At 45.9% G+C, this 22,866-nt stretch overlaps 1 protein-coding gene across 1 annotated transcript in view; it reads left to right on the forward strand.

Annotated features, from left to right (window-relative positions):
• The window catches only part of ALPK1 (alpha kinase 1), a 48,433-nt gene extending 34,017 nt beyond the window's left edge, over nt 1–14,416 (forward strand). The window contains exons 7-16 of the mRNA XM_064149774.1: nt 1,052–1,111; nt 2,305–2,391; nt 3,355–3,431; nt 4,775–4,870; nt 5,575–5,679; nt 6,093–8,067; nt 8,915–9,068; nt 10,593–10,755; nt 11,641–11,827; nt 13,052–14,416. Coding sequence (XP_064005844.1) covers nt 1,052–1,111; nt 2,305–2,391; nt 3,355–3,431; nt 4,775–4,870; nt 5,575–5,679; nt 6,093–8,067; nt 8,915–9,068; nt 10,593–10,755; nt 11,641–11,827; nt 13,052–13,272 — 3,125 coding nt within the window. The 3' untranslated portion in view covers nt 13,273–14,416. The remainder of the gene's footprint in view (nt 1–1,051; nt 1,112–2,304; nt 2,392–3,354; nt 3,432–4,774; nt 4,871–5,574; nt 5,680–6,092; nt 8,068–8,914; nt 9,069–10,592; nt 10,756–11,640; nt 11,828–13,051) is intronic.
• Nucleotides 14,417–22,866: the final 8,450 nt, after the last annotated feature.

Consider the following 22,866-nt stretch of genomic DNA (forward strand, 5'->3'; position numbering starts at 1 on the left):
GTGGTGGATTTGCTGAAACCACTCTGTAGAACACAGACAGCATGTACAGAAATTCAGCAGGAATTCCAGAGCTTGACTCAGGGAAGACTTTGTTGGACAGTTTAGTCTAAGAGTGGACGCACTGAAAATGCTAGGAAGAAGAGTACAATTTCATAGAATCATAGCAGTGTGTCCAGGTGGCCAAGAGAGCCAATGGCATCCTGGCCTGTATCAGGAAGAGTGTGGCCAGTAGGATGAGGAAAGTTATTCTTCCCCTGTACTCAGCACTGGTCAGGCCACACCTTGAGTGCTGTGTCCAGTTCCGGGCCCCGCAATTCAAGAGAGATGTTGAGGTGCTGGAAGGTGTCCAGAGAAGGGCAACAAGGCTGGTGAAGAGCCTGGAATGAAAACCTTATGAGGAGAGGCTGAGGGAGCTGGGGTTGTTTAGCCTGGAGAAGAGGAGGCTCAGGGGGGACTTCATTGCTGTCTACAACTACCTGAAGGGAGGCTGTAGCCAGGTAGGGTTGGGCTCTTCTCCCAGACAACCAGCAACAGAACAAGGGGACACAGTCTCAAGTTGTGCTGGGGTAGGTATGGGCTGGATGTTAGGAGCAAGTTCTTCACATCTTCACAGAGAGAGTGATTGTCATTGGAATGGGCTGCCCAGGGAGGTGGTGGAGTCACCATCCCTGGAGGTGTTGAAGAAAAGCCTGGATGAGGCACTTGGTGCCATGGCCTGGTTGATTGGACAGGGCTGGGTGCTAGGTTGGACTGGATGATCTTGGAGGTCTCTTCCAACCTGGTTGATTCTATGATTCTATGGAAGAGAACTCCAAGGTCATCCAGTCCAACCTTCAACCTAAACTAGCTCAGCCATTAAACCATGTTCCCAAGTGCCATGTCCACATGTTTCTTGAACATCTCCAGGAACAGTGACTCCACCACTTCACTCGACAACCTGTTCCAATGCCTATTCCAACTTGCAGGGGCCATCACTGATGAATGCTTTACTCACTTCTTGCCACTTGATAACATTTTTCTATTAATCTTGTGTTTTGTTCTTTTTAATCAGGTAAACTTCTGAAAGCTGAATATATCCTGAGCAGCCTTATTAGTGACAATGGAGCAACAGGTACATAGAATCATAGCATCACAGAACTGTTTTGACTGAAAGAGACCTTCAGTATTGAGTGCAGTTGTTAACACAGCAAACCCAAGTCCACCACTAAATCATAATCCTCTGCACCACATCTACACATCTTTTAAATTCCTCCATGCGTGGCAACTCCACCACTGCCCTGGGCAGCAAATGTACTTTTTTTTTTCCAATTTCATAGTTGCTGTTTTGGTGGCATTTTTGATACTAATTTTAACAGTCACACATGCTTCACAAAAAGCCAGTCTGACCTCAGTGGTGACTCCTTCCATGTTCACATTTTTCTTCACCATTCTTGGCTAAAACATTGAAACTACAACTTTGGTAAATCACAGAATCCACAAGATGACTGCTTGAAACTTGGGCATGTTTCAGCTTCTACAGTGTGTATGGTGTTGTGTTGCTCTAGGAAGCAGCCAAATAAACTGTTCTCTTGTCAACCATAGGATATGTTTCTAAGAGAGTTTGAAATATGCCAAATTCATCCTTGTATATCTTCTGCTGGGTGGGAAAGTATTCTGGACTTCATTTACTCAGTAAGTTCAGGTTTTCTACCTCATCAAAGAAGCCTCTTCTGGGTTTTGTTGGTCTGTTCTTTGTGTGAAACTGAGATTCTCATACAAGAAGGACCTTAAGCAAAGTACCAGCTGCCACTGTTGAAGTAGAGCTTAGGAAAGCTTAGTGAATTTATTTCATATTCTGTTCTGAGGTCCAAGATAGGTCTGATAACAAAAGACTTTGTGCAACTGCATTACTTTTGTTTTAGTCTTCATGAGGTGCTGAGATCTGAAAACGCGTTTTGCCAGTGCTTAGAAGTTTGTTGCTCTGCTGTATATACTGGTGACAGCAAAGGTATCCCACATTCATCCTTTTAACTGATTTTTAGTGGAACTCTGTCCAATGCTTATAGACAATAACCTTTGGTTACTTCACAGTAAGTTGTCTTTCTGCTCTTATGTAGCTGTCAGTCAGGCTACATACCCATTAACTGTCTATATTGCTTAACACACTGCCACTTTGTCACCTATCTGACTGTAAATCCTGACATACACCAGCTGAATTCAGTGGGGAGAATCCTGGCAATTTGCTGGGATTTAGGTTACCTTTAGAGGCTTAAGAGTGCCAGCAACACTTTTCATTCTCTACTGAGTTTTCCTCTCCTTCTGCAGGTACCTGGAGATATGCCAAGGACAGTGACAGGATTCTCGTTCAGTCAGTCTGCTTACAAATCAGGGGACAGATTCTGCAAAAGCTTGGTGAGGCTTTTTCCTGTAAATGTCTGCTCAAGCTTCTCCCCTGTTCTATTTTTCTTTGCAGTCAAAGTTTAAAATGATGCATTTGGTTTATGTCAGAGTTCTAGCTTGAGTAGAACACCTGCCTCATGCTCCCAGCAGAGTGACAGACCAGGAGCTGTACACCGTTTGTGGCAAGGGCCTAGAGTCATGTACATATTGATGGATTCATGGAATGGTTTAGGCTGGAAGGGACCTTGAAGATCATCCAGTTCCAACCCCCCCCCCTGCCATGGGCAGGGACACCTCCCATTAGACCAGGTTGCTCAAGGTCTCATCCAATCTGGCCTTGAATACTTTCAGGAAGGAGACATCCACAACCTCCCTGGGCAGCCCATTCCAGTGTCTCACCACTCTCACTGTAAAGAACATCTTCTTAATCTCCAGTCTAAATCTGTCCTCTTTAAGCTTCAATCTATTTCCTCTCATCCTGTCCTTACAAGCCCTTGTAAAAAGTCCCTTGTAGCCCCCCTTCATGTTAGAAATGATAATTTTCTTACTAGCCTTTCCACAAGTCAAGCAGCACTCTTAAATATTGGTCCCTTTTTCCTTGTGTTTACTAACACTTTTCCCAAAGTCACTGTTCCCAAAGGTATGCAGTAGTTTATCACAGCAATTTCCTCTCTCAAGATAAGAAAACGACTTGTTTTCAATATGACAGCCTTTCTGTAGGGTTGGTGCTTGAGGTCGGCAGCCTTCATTTGATGCTTTTGAGGTGACTTTTCATCTTCCCTAACCGCTGAGCTGAAGGCTTTTACGAGCATAAAAAGCATGTTTGTACAAGAAACTACTAAATATTCAGTGTCACCAAAGCAAATAATGCTATGATTTGGGTTTACATGGTTTGAGAGCTTCTGATTCAAGGAGAGGTAAAATAAACCCTTCAAAGCCATCTGTGGTGGGGACTATCTTTCTGATTTGTTTCAGGCATGTGGTACGAGGCAGCAGAGTTGATTTGGGCTTCAATTGTGGGATATTTCAAACTTCCTCAGCCAGATAAAAAGGTAGGATTTCCTTTTCACTCAGGATATCATTACCAATCTAATAATCGTTCCAGATTATCTCCTATTTACTTCAGACAAGTCTTCTAGCAATAATGTTTCAATTAGGCCCCTGAGACAAGGTTAACAGGCAGGAGAAGTGGCCCAGCTGAAGTCTGAGCTGCAGGTTGTTTCCGCATGCATACACAGGCTTACAGACACCTTTTTTTTTCCTGCGGGGGAACAAAAGGAATAGCTTTCATTAAGCAGAGTCATCTGAAGTGAACCATCACCTCGGGTTTCCCAGTGCCTCTGACAAGGATTTACTAATCCCAGGATGCAGCCATAGATATTATTTATTTATTTATTAGGACTAAGGCTAATTGTTTTTTTCCTAGTATACAAGCATGGCCATTTGCTGAGCTGCACTGAGCTATGTGTTCTCGGTGATGGATGTTCCTGGCTCTGCAGTATGTGAACACCTTGCAACAGTAACTGTATCTGTCTTTAACACCTTTGTGAGGCTTGGCCATGCTAATCTTCCCACTGTGGTTAAAGCAGTGGTCACACCATGTGTCCATAGCTAAACAGGAATGTGAGCCTAAGCCTTGCATGTCCTAAGGTGATGCTCTAAGAGGTTTGGTAGTCGTAGCCCAATGTAAAACCAGACCTCATCACCTCTCCTCTTGCCATTCCTTAAAGCTTGACATCAAGCTCAAAACATTTTGATGGGAGCAAAGATGTGTAGTGAATTTTGTGGGAATATACAGGTACCTCTTGGTGTTCTTAACTATGTAGCTGGGTAAACCTGTGGTTATCATGTATAGATCAAAGCAAAGAGAGAGACAGCTCTAGCACGTTCATAGGTCTTACATCTTTATGTCTTATTTTGAATTGATTCTGCAGAACCAATTACAAATTAATAGAAATCAAAACAATATTATATCAACACCAAGAAGTCTTGATTTTTGTCCATCTCTGTTTGTTTGGGGCTTAATGCAGTTTTTGGTGATCTCATGAGACTTAACTTCTGTTGTTACAAACAGCAACTTCGGTAAATGCAATACTGTTGAAGTTGAAACTAAGAGCCAGTGGCAATAGAGATAGTGTGCACTCATGGAAACTCATATATATCCACCAGGCTATGCTTCCTGCAGTCTGGAATTAGTGAAACCCTACCAAGAAGATGCCTCTGCATTTCTGAGCAGTGCTTCTCTTTGGATCTTGCTTGGTTGGTTTGGATTTTTTGTGTTTGTGGTTTGGTTTTGGTTTTTTCCTCTGCTGTGATCTACACATAGCCTACTTTGTTGTGAGCAATAACATTTAAAACACAAAGGGAAAGTGATGCTTTTCCATTTTTCCTTCAGGGAATTGCTACTTCCTTGGGTATTCTGGCAGATGTCTTTGCTTCCATGAATGAGAAGGATTATGTACGTTTTAAATCCAATGCTGAGATTGACCTGGTAAGATTTGATTTGATGTCTGTGCGTGTAGATATTCTCCAGGTGAACTATATGCTGTTGTCCCACATTCACCCACACTTTGTTCTTCCTCCATTTCCTCTACTGTGCTGAGAGGGCTGAAGAAACTTCCATTGCTCCTGGTGAAAAATTTCATTAGCACCTAGATGGAAGAATGCTTTGCTTCAGGAAAAAAAAGAAACATTAATAATGTGTATGTCTGTATAATACAGATAACATTTACAGGCTCAAAACATGGCACACATGGTAAACCTGAGCTAAGAGGCTCCTGCAGAACCACATCTGGCTGTTGTTCAATATGTGTTCTTAAACAGCAACAAACTTAATGCATGGGGGTTGAACTAGATGACCTCTAGAGGTCCCTTCAACCCAGTGCTGTGATTCTGTGATATATAGTCTCCCTCTCTCAGGACTCAAAGGTCTCAGCTCAGGGAACCTACAACAGACAAGAAGAAAATCCCAAGCTGCCTTGCTTCATTCTAACAGGGTTGCTCACCAGGTAGACTCATCTCTTTGAAAAGGTGCTCAAAAAAAGACTGGATGAGGCACTTAGTGCCATGGTCTAGTTGATTGGACAGGGCTGGGTGATAGGTTTGACTGGATGATCTTGGAGGTCTCTTCCAACCTGGTTGATTCTATGATTCTCTGAGATGATTTTTTTCCTCTTAATGTTTTCATTTCTCTAGAGCCTTTTCCAAGAGTTCAGCCATCGCTTACTGGCAGCTGCTGAGGCCTGTAAACTAGCAGCAACCTACAGCCAGTATACCCCACTGTTTGTTCTCACAGCTGTGGTAAGCTTTAGTCTTTATTATGATGCATTATTTGTGTAAGAGAGACTCCAGGCTATTACATTTGGCTCTAATCTGACTTTCAAACATTGCATCATACAGAGTATTGTGGGTAGGATGCTGTATATCACTCTGAACTCCAACCAGAAGCTGAGCAGATGGGCAGAAAGCAATATCTGCCCACAGAGAGAGGATGGGCTTGCTAGCCCATCTGGGAATGCTGCTGCTTTTGTCAACTGTATTTCAAAGGAAAAGGAGCAAGAGTGTTTCCTCCAGAAAACACAGCAGCAGGCAGTGAGAGCCAACCTTTGCTTCAAGTTCTATAAGGAAAAGAAATGTGTTTTTTTCCTCCCATTATTTATCTCTGGCAGAGGTTCAGGTTTTTATTTCCTTCTCTCCTCTATTACCCCTCCCAGAACATCCGTGGAGTGTGTTTGCTGTCCTACAGTCACTCCAAAGACTGTCCCCTAGAAAAGAAGAAGTTCTACTTGTCTGAAGCCAAAGAATCTTTTGAGATTGGCCTGCTCACCAAGAATGAGAAGAGCCACATCACCAGCAAGCAGGAGCTCCACAGTTTTATTAAAGCTGCTTTCTGCCTCACATCCGTGCATCGATGGCTCTATGGGGAGAGCGAGGAGCTCTGTGAGGTGAGCCAGCTATGCAGAAAAGCCATGGGAAAGCTGCATTCCTACAGCACTTCACTGACAGCAGAGGAAGAGAAAGGAACTCTTGCCAAAGAGATCATGTGTCTGATCACATCTGTGAAGAAACGCCTTCAAGTGGAAAGCTTCCTTAATTCTGATGCCAGGTCTTATGTTCCAGATAGTTATAAAGGCACAGTGGAAAAACCCATCCTGCAAGGGGCAGCCAGCTTTGAGAAGATCCTTGCCATGCATTCTCAGCATCACCTGTCAGTGTGTGAAGTGTTTGAAAAGGCTTGCAGGACTCATAAAACTGTGCCAGGAGAGACCCAGGTGGGCATTTGTATCACAACCTTAAGAACAGAAACCAACAACATAGACACTGTGTGTACTGCTGAAGAAACAGGGAACCATAGGAAAGGGGCTGTGAAAATGTCACCAGCAGGAAGTACCTTGGAGAGACTCAGTGGCCAGAGAAATAAATACCTTGGTCCTGACAAAGAGATTGAACCATTAGAAATCAAAATAAATGCTGTAACCCCTGGTTTTAGCAGATTGCAAAACAGGAGCCAAACCACAACTTCAGAGAGCTCTTGGTGCAAGCTGTCAAAATCAGGTTATTCTTCCAGCTGGGAGGAACTGAACTGTAACAACAGCAAAGAGTACCCTGGAGATGGGCAGCAACAGGAAACGAGCTCAGTGCAAGAGCAATGTTGCACAACAGAATCTGATGAAAATGATCAAGCTGCCTACTCATGCTCACTGACTCGCCGAGTCCAGCATCCTTCTCCTCGAGAGCCTTTAGGTAGCTGTTGGGAATCTCCTCAACCTTCCTTAGAGGTAGACACAGCTCTGGTAGAGAAGACATCTCGTTGTGGAGAAGAGCTGTGGGAAGGAAGACACAGTGGAAATAGCTGTACAGGAAAGAGATCAGGAGAGGTGAACAACATGCTTCTGTCCCTTTCCACCTCTTACTTCGTGCCTACCAGGCCAGAGGAGAAGGAGGAAGAGGAGGTGGAGTCCTCCTCAGTCTGCAGGACCAAGGACAGCGGCAGAGAGGGTGGTGGCGGTGCCTTCGTGTGGGTTCACCCAGATGGGGGAACCGCAGACAGCACAGAGTATACCCAGTCTGAGGCACATCTCCCCATAAATGGAGTTGCTTCTGCAGTATCAACACGCATGGAGGAGAAAATGGTCAGTGACTCCTCAGGGAGTGACTGGCTGAGGAAATCTGACGTGGTGGGAAACAGATCTCTCCAGGTTCCTGAAGTTGATGCCCAAGCAGAAACAGTAGATGACAATGAATCTGATTTTGTCAATGTTGAAGATTTAGTTAACAATCATCCTACTGCATCAGTTCCAAAGCATCAATCAATTCCCAGTGCACCAACAGCATTGCCCTTGGGGGGAAAGATATCCCTAACCAAGAACTTTGACTGTGCCACTACTGAAGAAGATGAGGAAAAGCCTCAGGACATGTTGAGCATCAAGAGACAATCCAGTTCATCTCTGAGTTCGTGGTGCAAATCAGCACAGATGCCCAAGAGGTCTCCAGAAGGTTCATCTCTGAACACCAGGGGAAGTGGTTTCGTCTTTGTGCCTGGGAGGACGAAGGAAGAAATCCTTAATGCTCGATTTCTGAGGGACGATGACTACATGCAGCTTCTGTCAGGAGTAGAGCATAATTGGCTTGTCCAGAGACTGATGCCTACTGGAATTTTTAAGCCCAAACAGCTTCATAAAGCATACTGTAAGTTTCCACACAGAGTTAGGCTTATTCACACAGCAACAGGTACTCCCACAGAGAACAGTCTTGACTCAGGCTTTTTAACATAGTGTTTTAGTCAGCATTCATTAGGACTTCTTTTGTTGCTCTGAGTAAGAATTTTAGTAATGGAAGAACTTGCCCTCAAACCATTTTCTCTTGTTTCACCTTACCCAGGTGCACATCAGTCACATCTTCATGGTAATGGGGCTGTCCTACAGTCAGTGCAAGGACTGTACTCTAGAAAAGAGACAGTTCTGCTTGTTTAAAGCCAAAGAATCCTTTGAGATTGGCCTGCTCAGCAAGAACAAGTCCTATCACCAACCCACATAGTCCCTCCTGCTTCAATCCCTTCATGCAAGGAGGTAGCTTGGGCTGCTGGAATTCCCTGTGTTAGTTCATCGAGCCTCATTAGTGAGTCTCTGGTTTTGTCACCCATTTGGATTTCACATTTCAGCCCTGCTAAGTGTGTGTTTAAGTTGATTATTAAGTTAATCATAAATAACAGCCATAACCTACAGACACTTGATCAATACACTAAGAAACACAGAAGCTAGGAGCAACACCCCTCTAAGCTGCCTCCTTGATCTCATTAAGTAAAACCCATTTAGGGCTCATCCCACCTTGCATGTCTACAGCTTGTTTAGCAATTTTTTGTTCTAAATGTAAAATACCCAACTCTGCACCTAGATTTATTTCACAGCCCCATAGTTTGCTGTCAGAGAAGCCTGAATATCTTACCTCCTAAGTGCTGCTTATGTCATTCCTCAGCACAGACTTAGAGCAGTCCTGAAGAACTACCTGTTTTACTTGTGGTGTTTTCTTTTTGTAGCTGCTCTGCTTTTAAAATACTCCAAGAAATCAGGCCTCTGGACAGGCCAGGAAACAGCTGTATTCATTGGGGACTACCTGAACGTGGCAAAGGAAGGCAAACAGAGAAATGCATTTTGGATATACTTCCTGCATCAGGAAGAAAGCCTAGGAAGGTATTGACCAAACCAGTTGCTGGAAGAGGGGGTTTGTCTTCTGTGTAAATAGGAATGAAAACTGCCTGTGAGTCTCTTTCTCTGGAGACTTTCAAAATCAGCCTGGGTGTGTTCCTGTGTGGCCTGCCCTAGGTGATCCTGCTTTGGCAGTGAGAGTTCAACTTGATAATCTCTGGAGATCCCTTCCAACCCCTAAGTTTTCTATGATTCTGTGGTTAGATTTTGACTGATTTTCTGTCGCAGAAATGTTTTAAGGCCTTCCCAAATCTCTTGGGCAGCATGGCAGTCTTTCTCATCACTCCTTGTAACTCCCTATGTTTTCATTTCTGGGAAGAAAAGTCTGCTTCACTGGTGTCTTACAGTATTATTAGGATTGGAAGAGACCTCACAGATCATCAAGTCCAACCCTTTACCACAGAGCTCAAGGCTAGACCATGGCACCAAGTGCCACGTCCAATCTTGCCTTGAACAGCTCCAGGGACGGCGACTCCACCACCTCCCTGGGCAGCCCATTCCAGTGTCCAATGACTCTCTCAGTGAAGAACTTTCTCCTCACCTCCAGCCTAAATTTCCCCTGGCCTAGTCTGAGGCTGTGTCCTCTTGTTCTGGTGCTGCCCATCTGAGAGAAGAGAGCAACCTCCTCCTGGCTACAACCACCCCTCAGGTAGTTGTAGACAGCAATAAGGTCTCCCCTGAGCCTCCTCTTCTCCAGGCTAACCAATCCCAGCTCCCTCAGCCTCTCCTCGTAGGGCTGTGCTCAAGGCCTCTCCCCAGCCTTGTCGCCCTTCTCTGGACACGCTCAAGCATCTCAATGTCCCTCCTAAACTGGGGGGCCCAGAACTGAACACAGTACTCAAGGTGTGGTCTAACCACTGCAGAGTACAGGGGCAGAATGACCTCCCTGCTCCTGCTGACCACACCATTCCTGATGCAGGCCAGGATGCCATTGGCTCTCTTGGCCACCTGCCAATGTCTTCTAACAGCCATTGCAGTTTTCAGTTGTTCATGACAACCTGGCCTGATGTCACCTTTCTCTGTGCTGGGATAATCTCTAAAAACACAATCTGTAATCCCTTCAGGACATTGGAATTGGTTGGCCAGGGTTGGCCTGGGAGGTAGTGGAGTAACCGTCCCTGGAGTTGTTCAATAAATATGTGGCCATGACACTTTGGGGCCATAGTGGTGTTTGGCTTGATGATCTTAGAGGACTTTTCCAACCAAACCATTCTATAACTCTTATACATCTGTTTTAAGTACCTCTGAGTCAAGTTTCCTTTCAGAGTCACAAAGAGTTGACTTTATGGGTGTTATGAAACCCCCATCCCAAGATTTGATTGATCAATGCAGCACTGAATGCCTGTGAGAGCTGTGAAAGCAAAACCAGCCCCACAGCTGCAGTCACTGCCATCAGCAGCTGCTGGCTTTGCTTTGAGGAGCCAAGCTCTGCTTTGCGGTGATGCTGCTGTATCACAAGTGCACTCTGCTGCAAATCTGCCCACTCCAAACCCTTCTCTTTTCCTTTAGGTATGTTGGTAAAGAATACAAAGAGGAGAAAGGGCTTCTTCACCATTTCAGTGACGTGGAACGGCAAATGACTGCCCAGTACTACGTGACAGAATTCAACAAGAGGTTGTATGAGCAGAAGGTCCCAACCCAAATCTTTTATATCCCATCTGCTGTACTCCTGGTAAGAGCTGTCTTCTAAGCAATACAAAGAAATGAATGAGAAGAGTGTCTACAGTCAGTTTTGATTTGAAAATATCAGTGGTTTGGCCACCTTTTGATTGTGCTCTCATTCATGTGATCTTCCCTGGGAGCTACCTTTGCTTATTTCAGCACAGAAGACACCTGTCTGCAGAGCTATAAGTTCACAGGTGCACTGGCAGAAAACATGACATGGTAGAAGGTAGAAACTCACTTGTAAACGAAGCCCAGGAGTTACCCAGCCTTTTATGTCATCTCACACTGTGTGAACATCTATTTTCAGGGGCTTTTTCACAGCAAAGTGCCCCATGTTTTGCACTGGAAAATGTTTAAACCTCACTAGAACTCACCAAAGTGAGGTTCTTACAGATAAGATGGTTTGCTGCAGGAGAACTTTGAGGCGCTTTTTTTTTGCATGATGCTGAATTTCAGGAACACAGGACTGGAAAGGACCTCCTTGTGATTAATCAGCCCCAGTGCTTTGATGGGGGCCCTAGGCAACCCTCAAAACCTTGCACTGGTTATTTGCACACTGAAGAAGGACTAGGTGCAGGTTTTTAGCTTACTCTTTAGACAGTCTCCTAAAAGGAGTTTCTCCTGTTTACTGGGGAAACTAAATATCTAGCTCATGGAGTTAGACTTGTCAGGCTGATTTTGTGCATCTTTGTCCACCCTTTGTTCTAGTTAAATGTAAGCTTCTTACTAAACAGCTCCTGTTTTGAATCATCAGTGGGTTAACATGGAGACTCTTGCCATATCTCATGGTGGGGAGTTCTAGGAGGCAAAAAGAACCTTCAGTTAGAGGAGCTTTACTATGCTTGTCTTCCTATCTCTTCTTGCCTGACTTCTATCCATGCTCTCTTTTCAGATACTGGAAGACAGAACTATTAAAGGATGTGTGAGTGTGGAGCCCTATATCCTTGGGGAGTTTGTGAAGCTGTCCAATAACACAAAGGTAGTCAAGAATGAATACAAAGCCACAGAGTATGGCCTGGCCTATGGCCATTTCTCCTATGAGTTCTCCAATGGGACAGATGTTGTTGTTGATCTGCAAGGTTTGTATTACAGCAAACTTCCTTCCTTGAGTGTCCTCCCACATTGCAGAATCATAGAATGGTAGGGGTTGAAAGAGACCTCTGGAGATTATTGAGTCCAATCCCCCTGCCAAAGCAGGATTACCTAGGGTAGGTCACAGGAATGAATCCAGACAGGTCTTGAAGTTCTCTGGAAAAGGAGACTCCACAACCTCTCTGGACAGAATATGCCAAGAAAAGGACATGCTGTCTCTAAAGGACATAATAAAGTGAGGGAAGTATGTGCAGGTATGTCTTTGCCTTCAGCACTGCTCTTGCTCTCCACTGCATCACAGCAAAAGCATGTAAACCACGTGCTCCCCAGTGTGCCACAGCTTCATGCCATGTAGTGGTTTGCATCCAGTTAGACCAACACCAGTCTTGTGGAACCATCTAAAGGAGAACCACTCAGAGGCAACAGGTTTTGTCACACCTCCCCCTTCCTAAAACTGACAAGCCTAGAAAGAAGATCGTCTCTGGCTGATAGAGAACTGAACTCCTTGGTTAAAAGCCAGGAATAAAGCCTTTCAAACACCTCCCCCTTCCTAAAACTGACAATCCTAGAAAGAAGATCGTCTCTGGCTGATAGAGAACTGAACTCCTTGGTTAAAAGCCAGGAATAAAGCCTTTCAAACACCTCCCCCTTCCTAAAACTGACAACCCTGGAAAGAAGATTGTCTCTGGCTGATAGAGAACTGAACTCCTTGGTTAAAAGCCAGGAATAAAGCCTTTCAAACACCTCCCCCTTCCTAAAACTGACAATCCTAGAAAGAAGATCATCTCTGGCTGATAGAGAACTGAACTCCTTGGTTAAAAGCCAGGAATAAAGCCTTTCAAACACCTCCCCCTTCCTAAAACTGACAATCCTAGAAAGAAGATCATCTCTGGCTGATAGAGAACTGAACTCCTTGGTTAAAAGCCAGGAATAAGCCTTTCAAACACCTCCCCCTTCCTAAAACTGACAATCCTAGAAAGAAGATCGTCTCTGGCTGATAGAGAACTGAACTCCTTGGTGAAAGCCAGGAATAAGCCTTTCAAACCTAGCACACAGGTATCTTTGGGATCTAAATTTCATTAGCTATTCATCATGTACATTTTAGGGTTTTGCTTTTGCCCATGGGGGTGCAAAATGGGCATTCATAGAATGTCAAGCAGACAGTCTTGAGCACAAAAATACAAAGGTTGTGATGTTCCTTTCTTCCACAGGTTGGGTGACAGGTAATGGAAAAGGCCTCATCTACCTCACAGACCCCCAGATTCATTCTCTGAACAGCAAAGATGTTTCACGTTCCAACTTTGGGAAGAAGGGAATCTATTACTTCTTTCACAATCAACACATACAGTGCAATGAAATCTGTCACCGCCTTTCCTTAACAAGACCCTCAGCAGAGCTCACACAAGACAGTCACACAAAGAATGAGCCATGAGCTGGGCACCCTCCACACCTGTAGGAGCACGTTTTCTTTGTGAGAGCAGAGCCACTGAGATGATCAAGTTGAGTCAGCCATAACATGCAGGAGTTTGACAAGTTCTGGTCTTCGTGTCCAGGCTGGTAATACCATGTTGCCAACTTGTTTACTATTTGAACCTTGTGTTGTTACAACCATCTGTAGGAATTAACAGAAGAGCACTGGAAGAGTAGGAAAAGCTTCCTAAATTCAGCTAGAGATGCACTACAAGGCTGTGTAAACTTCTCATCCAGTCAGACCCAGGGAGGGCACCAGGCACCATCTGCTCTTTGGAAATGGAATATGAAAGAGTGAGGCAGAAGCAGAGAGTTGAATTTCAACCATCTGTAACATCTTCAGAATCTTATGTGAATGCTTCAGGGGATGAATGGTGATGTTTTGGATGACCTAAAAAGCTACACAGTTTCATTCAGAGGGGTCTGTGTGTCTATGTGCATACGTGACCACAAAACATCTTAAACAGATAGAAATAGTTTTCATTGGAACAGGCAAGAAATCTCTGCTGCTATGAGAGATAAAAATAATCTGCAAGCCAAGAGGTGCTTTGCATGAATAATTTAGGATTGCTGCATTTAACAAACTCTCAGAAGACTTTCCCAAGAGAAGAACAGATCTTGCTTGAGGACAGCAGCCCTCTTCAGCCTGTGATGAAACTCTGAGCACTGCAGATTCGGTGACCAGCTCTGTAACTTATTTCTACAGACAGTCTCACTGGACATGAGCACAGCTGCTTTTCCAAAGCAGCAGCTTTCATAAGCACAGGGTAAGCAGTCTCCTCCCACCCCACTGCACCTCAATTTGTACCAACACAGCAGGGGTGGAGGGAGGGTTGAGGACAATTCTACCTGTGCGTGGAACAGGCTTTGCTGTCGCATATTCAAACAGCTGCGACTTAGTCTTTGAACTCATGCATTTTAGCAGCCTTTTGTTGTGATTTGTAGTTGTTACCGAGCATGCTCAGAGAGCCCCTGATTTTTCACACCAGATCTGAACAGCCCGTAGCATGTCTGCTGGCCACATGCTTCAGTTGTGCCTGCCTGGGTTAGAGGCAGCTGCAGCCTTTTACTTTTTTAATGAAACAACCTTTTGTGGTCTTCTGCTATGTTGTTGTTTTGTTGTTTGTTGGTTTTTAAACTAAAGCTATTCATTCACATGACCTCCTTGGACACCTACAGCAATTCACACATTGGTAAGTCACCTTCAAGAGACCCAACTGCTGGAGTTATTCCATTAGAATCATAGAATCATAGAATCAACCAGGTTGGAAGAGACCTCCAAGATCATCTAGTCCAACCTATCACCCAGCCCTATCCAATCAACCAGACCATGGCACTAAGTGCCTCATCCAGTCTTTTCTTGAAGACCCCCAGGGACAGTGCCTCCACCACCTCCCTGGGCAGCCCATTCCAATGGGAAATCACTCTCTCTGTGAAGAACTTCTTCCTAACATCCAACCTATACCTAACCTGGCACAACTTGAGACCGTGTCGCCTTGTTCTATTGCTAGTTACCTGGGAGAAGAGGCCACCCCCCACCTGGCTACAATGTCCCTTCAGGTAGTTGTAGACAGTAATAAGATCACCCCTGAGCCTCCTCTTCTCCAGGCTAAACAGGCCCAGCTCCCTCAACCTCTCCTCATAGGATTTGTGCTACAGCTACCTACAGCACGCAGAGGAAAGCAAAGCAATGCCCTCCCAACTTCATGGTTTCTAGCTGAACAGCTGAAATATCCTTTTTTTCCCACACAGGCTGGTTAGCTGCAAAGTCAAACCTGCTGGCATGGTCTGATAAAGTATTCATGCCCTGCAAATCGAACAGCCACAAAAAAAGAGGGGCTGGGAGCTCCTCACACAAAATGCTTCCTCACTTCAATGCTGAATTAAACCAACTGGAGTGCTTGGTTGGAAAAAAAGGCAAAATAAACCCCAAAACTTACAGCAATATTATCCAAATAGAGACTATTATGGAAGAAGTGTCTCCAAATCAAACAGGCTAATGCATTTTCGTCTCAAAAACACAGCTACCCATTTTGCATCTACTGCAGACAGGCTTTGAGTGGGTTACTTGGGCTTCAGCCTTTATTTCCAGTGGGTGATTAGCCTGCATGGGCTTTCAGGAGGAGCCTTGGTTCAGCCTCTGTTGGAGATGAACTACAGATGGTGGTTAAAAACAGAGGGTCTATCTTTGCATCTACAGGTTGCACCTGACTTTTTATTCCACAGGAGAAAGAAAAGGATCTTATATCCTTCCAGTTAGGTGGTACTAACCTAACAGGCAAGCAGAAAAGTACTTCTGGAGAAGTTCAAGCAGCAGTTAGATATAATCCCCTGAACAGCGCCACACACACGACTGGAATAATGTGCAGGCATTTGTTGCTGCCCCTCTGACCAAAAGAAACTGTGTTGAGACACAGATTTTAGTCTTCAAAGACCAAGCCAGCACCTTCAGGATATGTGTATGTGTGTGCACACATACCTGTGCACTCCCAGATGGGTCTTCACTTGACAAATGGCAGCTAGCTTTTCTCCTCTATCAGCAGTGGAAAGCTGCCCTAACTTCTAATTCCCCTCTTCTCCAATGCCCCTGAGCCCAGCGTCTGGGGAGATTTTCCTGCCAAGAACATGAACACAGCATCAAGCTCCCACAAAAAGATGGGTCCCCGGCAGAGAGTTTGCTTTTATAAATCCACCCACTTTTGTTACTGCAGCCAGCAGAGAGTTTCAGTCTTTTGTTCCTGCTTTTTAGCAACGCTGTTGTTTTCTAGGTGAAGTTTGTGCTGAGTTGTTTGGAGAGATGCCCTATCACCACACTGACAGATTAGGTGTAAAGAGGGAGAAGCAAGAGGACCAGAAGAAAACCAAAATTAAATCTCTTTATTATGGTGCATAAACCTTCAGTGCTGGGGAGCTGGGCAGCTGCGCAGGAAGAAAAAATGCATTCAAAAATATAATGCTAGTGTGAATAATCCTTTCTCGAATGCTGCTTGCAGACTGCTTCAGCTTTGTCAGGTGAACTTGAACTGGGCCATCAGATTTGCTGCCGTTCCCATTGCACACTGTCTGTCACCCCGGGGCATTCACCATCTTGACTGTTGTTAAAAGGGAGCAAACAATCCATCATTGAGCCGGGGAGTCACTCGCTCATAGAAAAGTAAAATCGGCATGTGACGGGACACTCGGCCCCAGTGTTTCCCAGATTAAAGTGATACATGGAAACTCACGTGTTACTGGGAAGATTAAGCCCGTTATCTTGTTCTGCAGCCAATAAAGGACAGCCTTGTCTGGGGCAGGAGGGAAAGGCTGGCTTTAACCAAGTGACAAACACCGCTCCGTGCGCCGGCCAGGGAGAGCGCCCGGCTCTGAAGAGGAAACAAAGCTAGTTAGCAAGATCCTGGGAATTAAGAGGCGGCAGAGATGCTGTGTTAAAGCCTCTCTGCAGAGGCTTTCCTTTCTCTACTGAGACAATTAAAAGCAAAACAAAACCTCCCGGACAATCTCTGCAGGACAAAGTGTCCTAATATGCTGCCAACAGCCGGCCCCGCGGTGTCTGCTGGAACAGCACGGGAGTTTTGAGACCCTGAGGAGTGATGACTTTTCCAGCTCTGCCCCTTGGTCCGGGAAAGAAAAGAATTGGTGTTTAGATATGCTCTTGGATCACTTCAATTTTTTGCTTTCTTCCTAATACTTATATTTATCAGCTGATTTCTTTTGTTACTTTGCAGCCTACATTCCACTCTCTCAGACAAAGTTATAGCTACTACCACTTAAATGTTAGTATCAAGCATCAGCTTCTCCAGTTCACTTTTGAAACAGCTATTATCATTTTAACCCGGTAGCTTCTGCTGGTTTTGCTTTTCACAGCCTCGAGAACAAGCACAAGGGTGTCAGTCCCTCCCAAAGTATTCATCCGGGGCTTAGATCCTGCAAATCCTGGTTTGATGTGCTCTATAACCTCATCTCCTGAAGAACTTACAGCATCATAGAATCAACCAGGTTGGAAGAGACCTCCAAGATCATCCAGGCCAACCTATCCCCCAGCCCTAGCCAGTCAACTAGACCATGGCACCGAGTGCCTCATCCAGTCTTTTCTTGAACACCCCCAGGGATGGTGACTCCACCACCTCCCTGGACAGCCCATTCCAATGCCAATCACTCTCTCTGGCAAGAACTTCCTCCTAACATCCAGCCCATACCTACCCCGGCACAACTTGAGACTGTGTCCCCTTGTTCTGTTGCTGGTTGTCTGGGAGAAGAGACTGACCCCCACCTGGCTACAACCTCCCTTCAGGTAGCTGTAGACAGCAACTTCGACACAATTGTAGCCCAAAACACACAGAACTGAAATTATTGATTCATATTTGTTGTCTAAATAGGTGATTACTGGGGGGGGGGGGGGGGGGGGGGGGGGAGGGGGGAGATAAGTAAATGACCCAGACTGATGATGGAGCATTTCATAATTTTTGGTGGGAAGTTTTGTCTTAGAGCTCCTGCGCCCCAGAATTTCCATTCTGCTAATTCCTCTGATTTCAGAAGGAAGTCATCTGAACCAGCCAAGAGGTAAGGAGTGCTTTTGCCTTCTTTTTTTTAAAAAGAAACTCAGTTTTTTTATGTTAAGTAACTTGCTACTAAGGGTACTTTTGATGCTTGATGAATTCTAACACACTCCAAAGTCCAACTTAACAGCTCAGGTTTTTATGTTAAGTAACTTGCTACTAAGGGTGCTTTTGATGCTTGATTAATTCTAACACACTCCGAAGTCCAACTTAACAGCTCAGGTGTTTATGTTAAGTAACTTGCTAGTAAGGGTACTTTTGATGCTTGATTAATTCTAACACACTCCAAAGTCCAACTTAACAGCTCAGTGTAATCACTAAGAACCCTGTGCTCTCTGCAAACTGAGCAAAACTGTGGTTTGGAATATTATTGTTTACTATAGGGATGTAAAGCTTGAAGAAGCATTTCCCCCTCTCAGCTAAAGCAGCCAGCTCAAGGACTTGAGTTTACAGCCATTGTAAGCACTGCACTAAGTGAGACACAAAATCATCTTGCTCTTGTTAAGGCAATTACATGCTTTCCTGACTTTTGGAGAAGATACTTAGTTAAAGAAGTTTTTTCCCACTCACCTCTTGACACCTGTTAAGGGAAAGGCAGAGATCTCCTTTCAGCGTGTCATATGCTGAGAGGTTCATAAATTTGGTATCAAGAGGGATCAAGTCAATGCAGGCAAAGCCTACTGAGTTCAGGCAGAAAGATTTGCTTGCTTGTTTGCCAACATTTCATGTCACTGCAAAGCAGTTTGGGGAACTTCTCTTAGGACAGTTGCAGTGTAAAGGGAAGAGCCTTCGTTATTCTGACAACACCAGGCTGAGCCAGGCTCTGCCTCCGAGCCGGCAGCATCCCAGGCCATTAAGGGCAGCGAAGCACGGGTGCAAGGTGACCCCTCCAGCTGTGAGGCAGCCCCTGCACACGAGGCAGCACGTCCCTGCTGCCATAAACCCTCCATCAGCTGCCCCGAGAGCCCAGCTGCTGGATTTAGGCAGCAGTTCTCTAGCAGAAAGAGCTATTCAAGGGTACTGAGGGAAAAGCAAGCTGGCCCACAGCTGTACCTCTGGGTACTGCGTGTGTGCCAGGAGAAACACGCTATTGACAGGTGCTGTGATGTGCTGGGTGACTGCTGCTCCTTGAAGTAACCACCACAGGAATATCTGCAGGATTTCCAAGGGGTTCCAGTGATAGGATGAGAGGCAATGGCTTAGAGGTGGAAGAGGGGACACTGAGTGAAGATTAGGAAGAAATTCTTTACAGTGAGGGTGGGGAGACACTGGAATAGGTTGCCCAGGGAAGTTGTGGATGCCCCCTCCCTGGAGGTGTTCAAGGACAGGATTAACACAGGACCTGGAGCAACCTGGTCTAATGGGAGGTGGGAGAGATTTGACCTAGGTGACCTTTAAGGTCCCTTCCAACACAAACCATTCTATGAAAATAGCAACTGCTAACTGCCACTGTCACCTGCTGCCTCGGAGGGAAGCTGCTGCGCTGGCACCCGATGCCTTCCCCAGCCCCGCAGCAAAGCCAGCAGCCTGGGGACAGCCCCACAGCAGCAGCGTGCTGCTCTAACCTCTCTCCAGGGGATGGCACACACCACCCTCCCTTTTTTCCACTTGGATGAAATCATCTCCTGTGTCCCTCTGCAGAGAGGGAGCAGATGGGGCTGTTGGCCTCCACAGCTCACAGGAGCCCTCCCCAGCGACCCTCCAAACAGAACTTAATCCCAGTCCTTAATCAGGAAACCTCTCTGCTGAGCTATTTTTTAGCCCAAGTGTGTCTTTCATCGAGTTATTCATAATTGGGTTGTTCCTAGATCTTTCTTGTAGCAGCAAATGCCACAGGACCAGAGCACCTACAGCACCAAGAAGGGGACACAGGTCCCAGGGGGACAGATCCAGCACTCTGCTGCTTCTCCCCATGAATGAGGTGCAAGGATGGCACAGCCAGGGCCCACAGTATTAACCACAGAACGCCAAGTTGGAAGGGACATCAAAGATCATCTGGTTTAAACTTTCTAGGTGATGGTGTAGTTGAAATGAGCTGACCCAGCAGCCTGTCAGGCTGAGTCTTAAAACTCTCCACTGCTTCCCTTGGGAGGTGATTCCAATCTCCATCTGTTCTCATGGGGAAACATTTTCTTCTGGAGTCCAACTGGAATTTCCCCAGGAGTAACTTGTAGCTGTTGCCCCTTGTTTTTGCCATGGGACCCCTTGTAAAAAGAGAGTTTCCATCCTCTTGGTAGCCACCCATGGGTGCCCAGGCAGCCCTAGGCTGGCAACAGCTGCCTTTCCAACCTGACTAACAGCACAGTGAAGCCCAAACTGCCCTGCTGGCTACCGGGGGCTGTGTCCCCTCCGAGCAGGCCATCACATTAATAGAGGTTGATTTGCAAATGGCGTTGCCTCCCCCTCCCCAGTGCCCCCCCTTTGCCTGACTCCCGCTTTCCTGCTCAATGGCACAGATGCTGCTTTGTGCTGCCCAGGACCAAGCGGCTATTAGCAGCAAATCCAGCGAGGGAAATTAATGAAGGCGACTACTAATAAAAGACAGCTCAGGACAGCCATACCAACTTGCTCCAAGCAGTAATTAACTTTTATTTTAGGGGAAAAAAAAAAAAGAAGAAGAAAACCCAACTCATGAAGGTAAATATGCCACCAGCTTTGGGCCAGTCTCCCATCTTTTTAATAAAAGAAGGGGGGAAGGGAGGCAAGGCCCCAGCACCCTCCATATTCCCTCCCCGAGGAAGCCTCCATCACTGGCAGGCAGCTCGAAGGAAGAGTTTTCTCCAATTAATTTTTAAATTCTCCTTTTAATCAGGAATCTGAATTGGGTAGGAGAAGTCATGAAGATGAGAAAGTTGCCAGAAATTCGCTGGACCGGTGCAAATGCTGCAGCATCCCAGACAGGAGAGATCTGTAAGTTGGAGGTGTCAGCTTTTCTGACCGAAAGAGTCTGTCTTAGACTTTAAAATGCAAGGTTTGGCCCCATAGCAAGACAATTGGCTTAGTTTCTTGTCACCCTTAGCCTTGCTCCTGGCTCACTTTTATTCCTTCACGCTGAGTTTATCTGATTACTTGTGCCGAGGGAAACAGACGGCCTGTTGACAGCCCCACTGAATGCTCAAAATGCCCCTCCCCAGGCAGGGAGCAGCTTGCGGGACAAGCCTGGAGGGGCGCAGCAAGTTGCAAAGGGGTTGACTGCTGCTCGGCAAAGCAACACCCTGATGTCTACGGCAGAGTTGGAGGGCCAAGTGATCGCCTGTTCTGGTAGACCTGAGACGTGGTTCTGATCCTTTCCCCAAATCAAAACGGAGCTAGTTTCAAACTAGCACACTTAGCCAGGTTTCCTTAGGGCTGAGCTTGTGACAGTGAGATTTGGATGTGCTCCTGCCGGCGCTGCTGTGAGCACCAGTATCCTGTGCTGATGCACAGCCCTTTCACCAAGGCCAGGCTCATTCCCATCCCTTAGGTCCTTCCTGCCCCCCACGTACACTCACCAGTGCAGTGCCTCTCTCTGCCACCTCTGCGAGTCACATCACCTTTCTTGCAGTGTGTCTTCTTTCACAAAATCATTACAGGGACAGTAAGCCAGACCCAAACCCAGACATCCCCCAGCCACCTGCAACCCCTGGGCAGGACCCATGGTGTCTCCCTTCCTGGGGGGCTGCCAGAACCCCAAGACCTCCCCTTGTCCCAAGGCCAGAGCAACAGCTGCTGCTCATGGCTCATATCCCCTGGTCCCTCTCCCTGATGTGTAGCCCCACTGCCAGCTCCCCAAGCCTTTGGGCATAAAAATACCCTTACAGGTGTGGAAAAAGTCCTATTTTGTCTGGGAAAAAAATCCTTTTGCATGGAAAATTAAAAGCCAAATCACTTCTTGTTCCCCTTGCATTGGTGAGGAGGCTGCAGACATGGGATCTGCAGGTGACAAAACCAAACAAGGGCAAGTATGGGCAGCCTTGGGGTTTGGAGGAGCTTGGTGGTGGGTGATGAACTTTCCTCCCAGGAGCCACTCTCAAATACTACTTAAACATCATGAAAATGATTTATCTGAGAGATCAGCTTAAAAGCCCTGGGGGTATTTAATGGCATTAAATCCGTTTTCTGACATTCCGTTTGAGGAGTATAAGCCTGGAATTGGAGGCTTCTATGTGAAGAGGAAGCAAATGGAATCAGTGAAAAGATGAGTTCTTGAGGAGAAAGTGTGACCTGCAAACAAATTCAGCCCTTGGGGCAAGCCAGAGCTTGAGGCAAGGCTGTGGAAAGCTATGACACATGAACATCTCCAGGCTGAAGTGCTGAAAGACAAAATTTGCCTTCTCCTCACTGGAAATGGGACATTTGAGAAACAGTTGAAGGACAGAGCACTGCCAGGCCGAGGACCCACCAGAGAAGTGCCCATCCTGAGACAGAAGGTAGGGACATGATGATTTAGTGGGATCTGGCTTTTCACCTGCAGGAAAAAATGGCATTTTGTACACTAAAGGATGTTTTGCAACTGTTTTGGGATGGGCTTTCCTTAAATGTTTTTAACCTGCATATGGGCTTCCTTAGAAAATGAGATGTAACTCTAACATCCCAGAGGATCCATCCTTTCAATTAAGCCAGTGTTATGCCATAACTTATATACCCAGTGTTAAAAAAACAGCCAGAGTGTGCTTAATTACTTAATGTCCTCTACCTTTCCATAACCCAGTCATGAGAGAGCACCATAGGATGCCCCAGAGCAGGTGAACCCTCATCTGGTGGTTTCCCAGTGTAATGGCTTTACTTTTCCACCATCAGGAACCCCAAGTGTCACTGTGAACGAGGCTTTAAGAAACTTTGGAGTTTGGCTATGCAATTTTCAGCTAGTTTTAGCTCATGCTGAGCCTACATATTTTCAGGTTTACCTAGAAAGCTCCTTAGGGTTGCATTCCTTACTTTGAGGGCAGTGGAGCACTGAAACAGGCTGCACAGAGAGGTGATGGATTCTCCATCTCCAGAGACATTCAAAACTCACCTGG

This window comes from Pogoniulus pusillus, chromosome 10 (genome assembly GCF_015220805.1).
Source record: "Pogoniulus pusillus isolate bPogPus1 chromosome 10, bPogPus1.pri, whole genome shotgun sequence".
NCBI lineage: Eukaryota > Metazoa > Chordata > Aves > Piciformes > Lybiidae > Pogoniulus > Pogoniulus pusillus.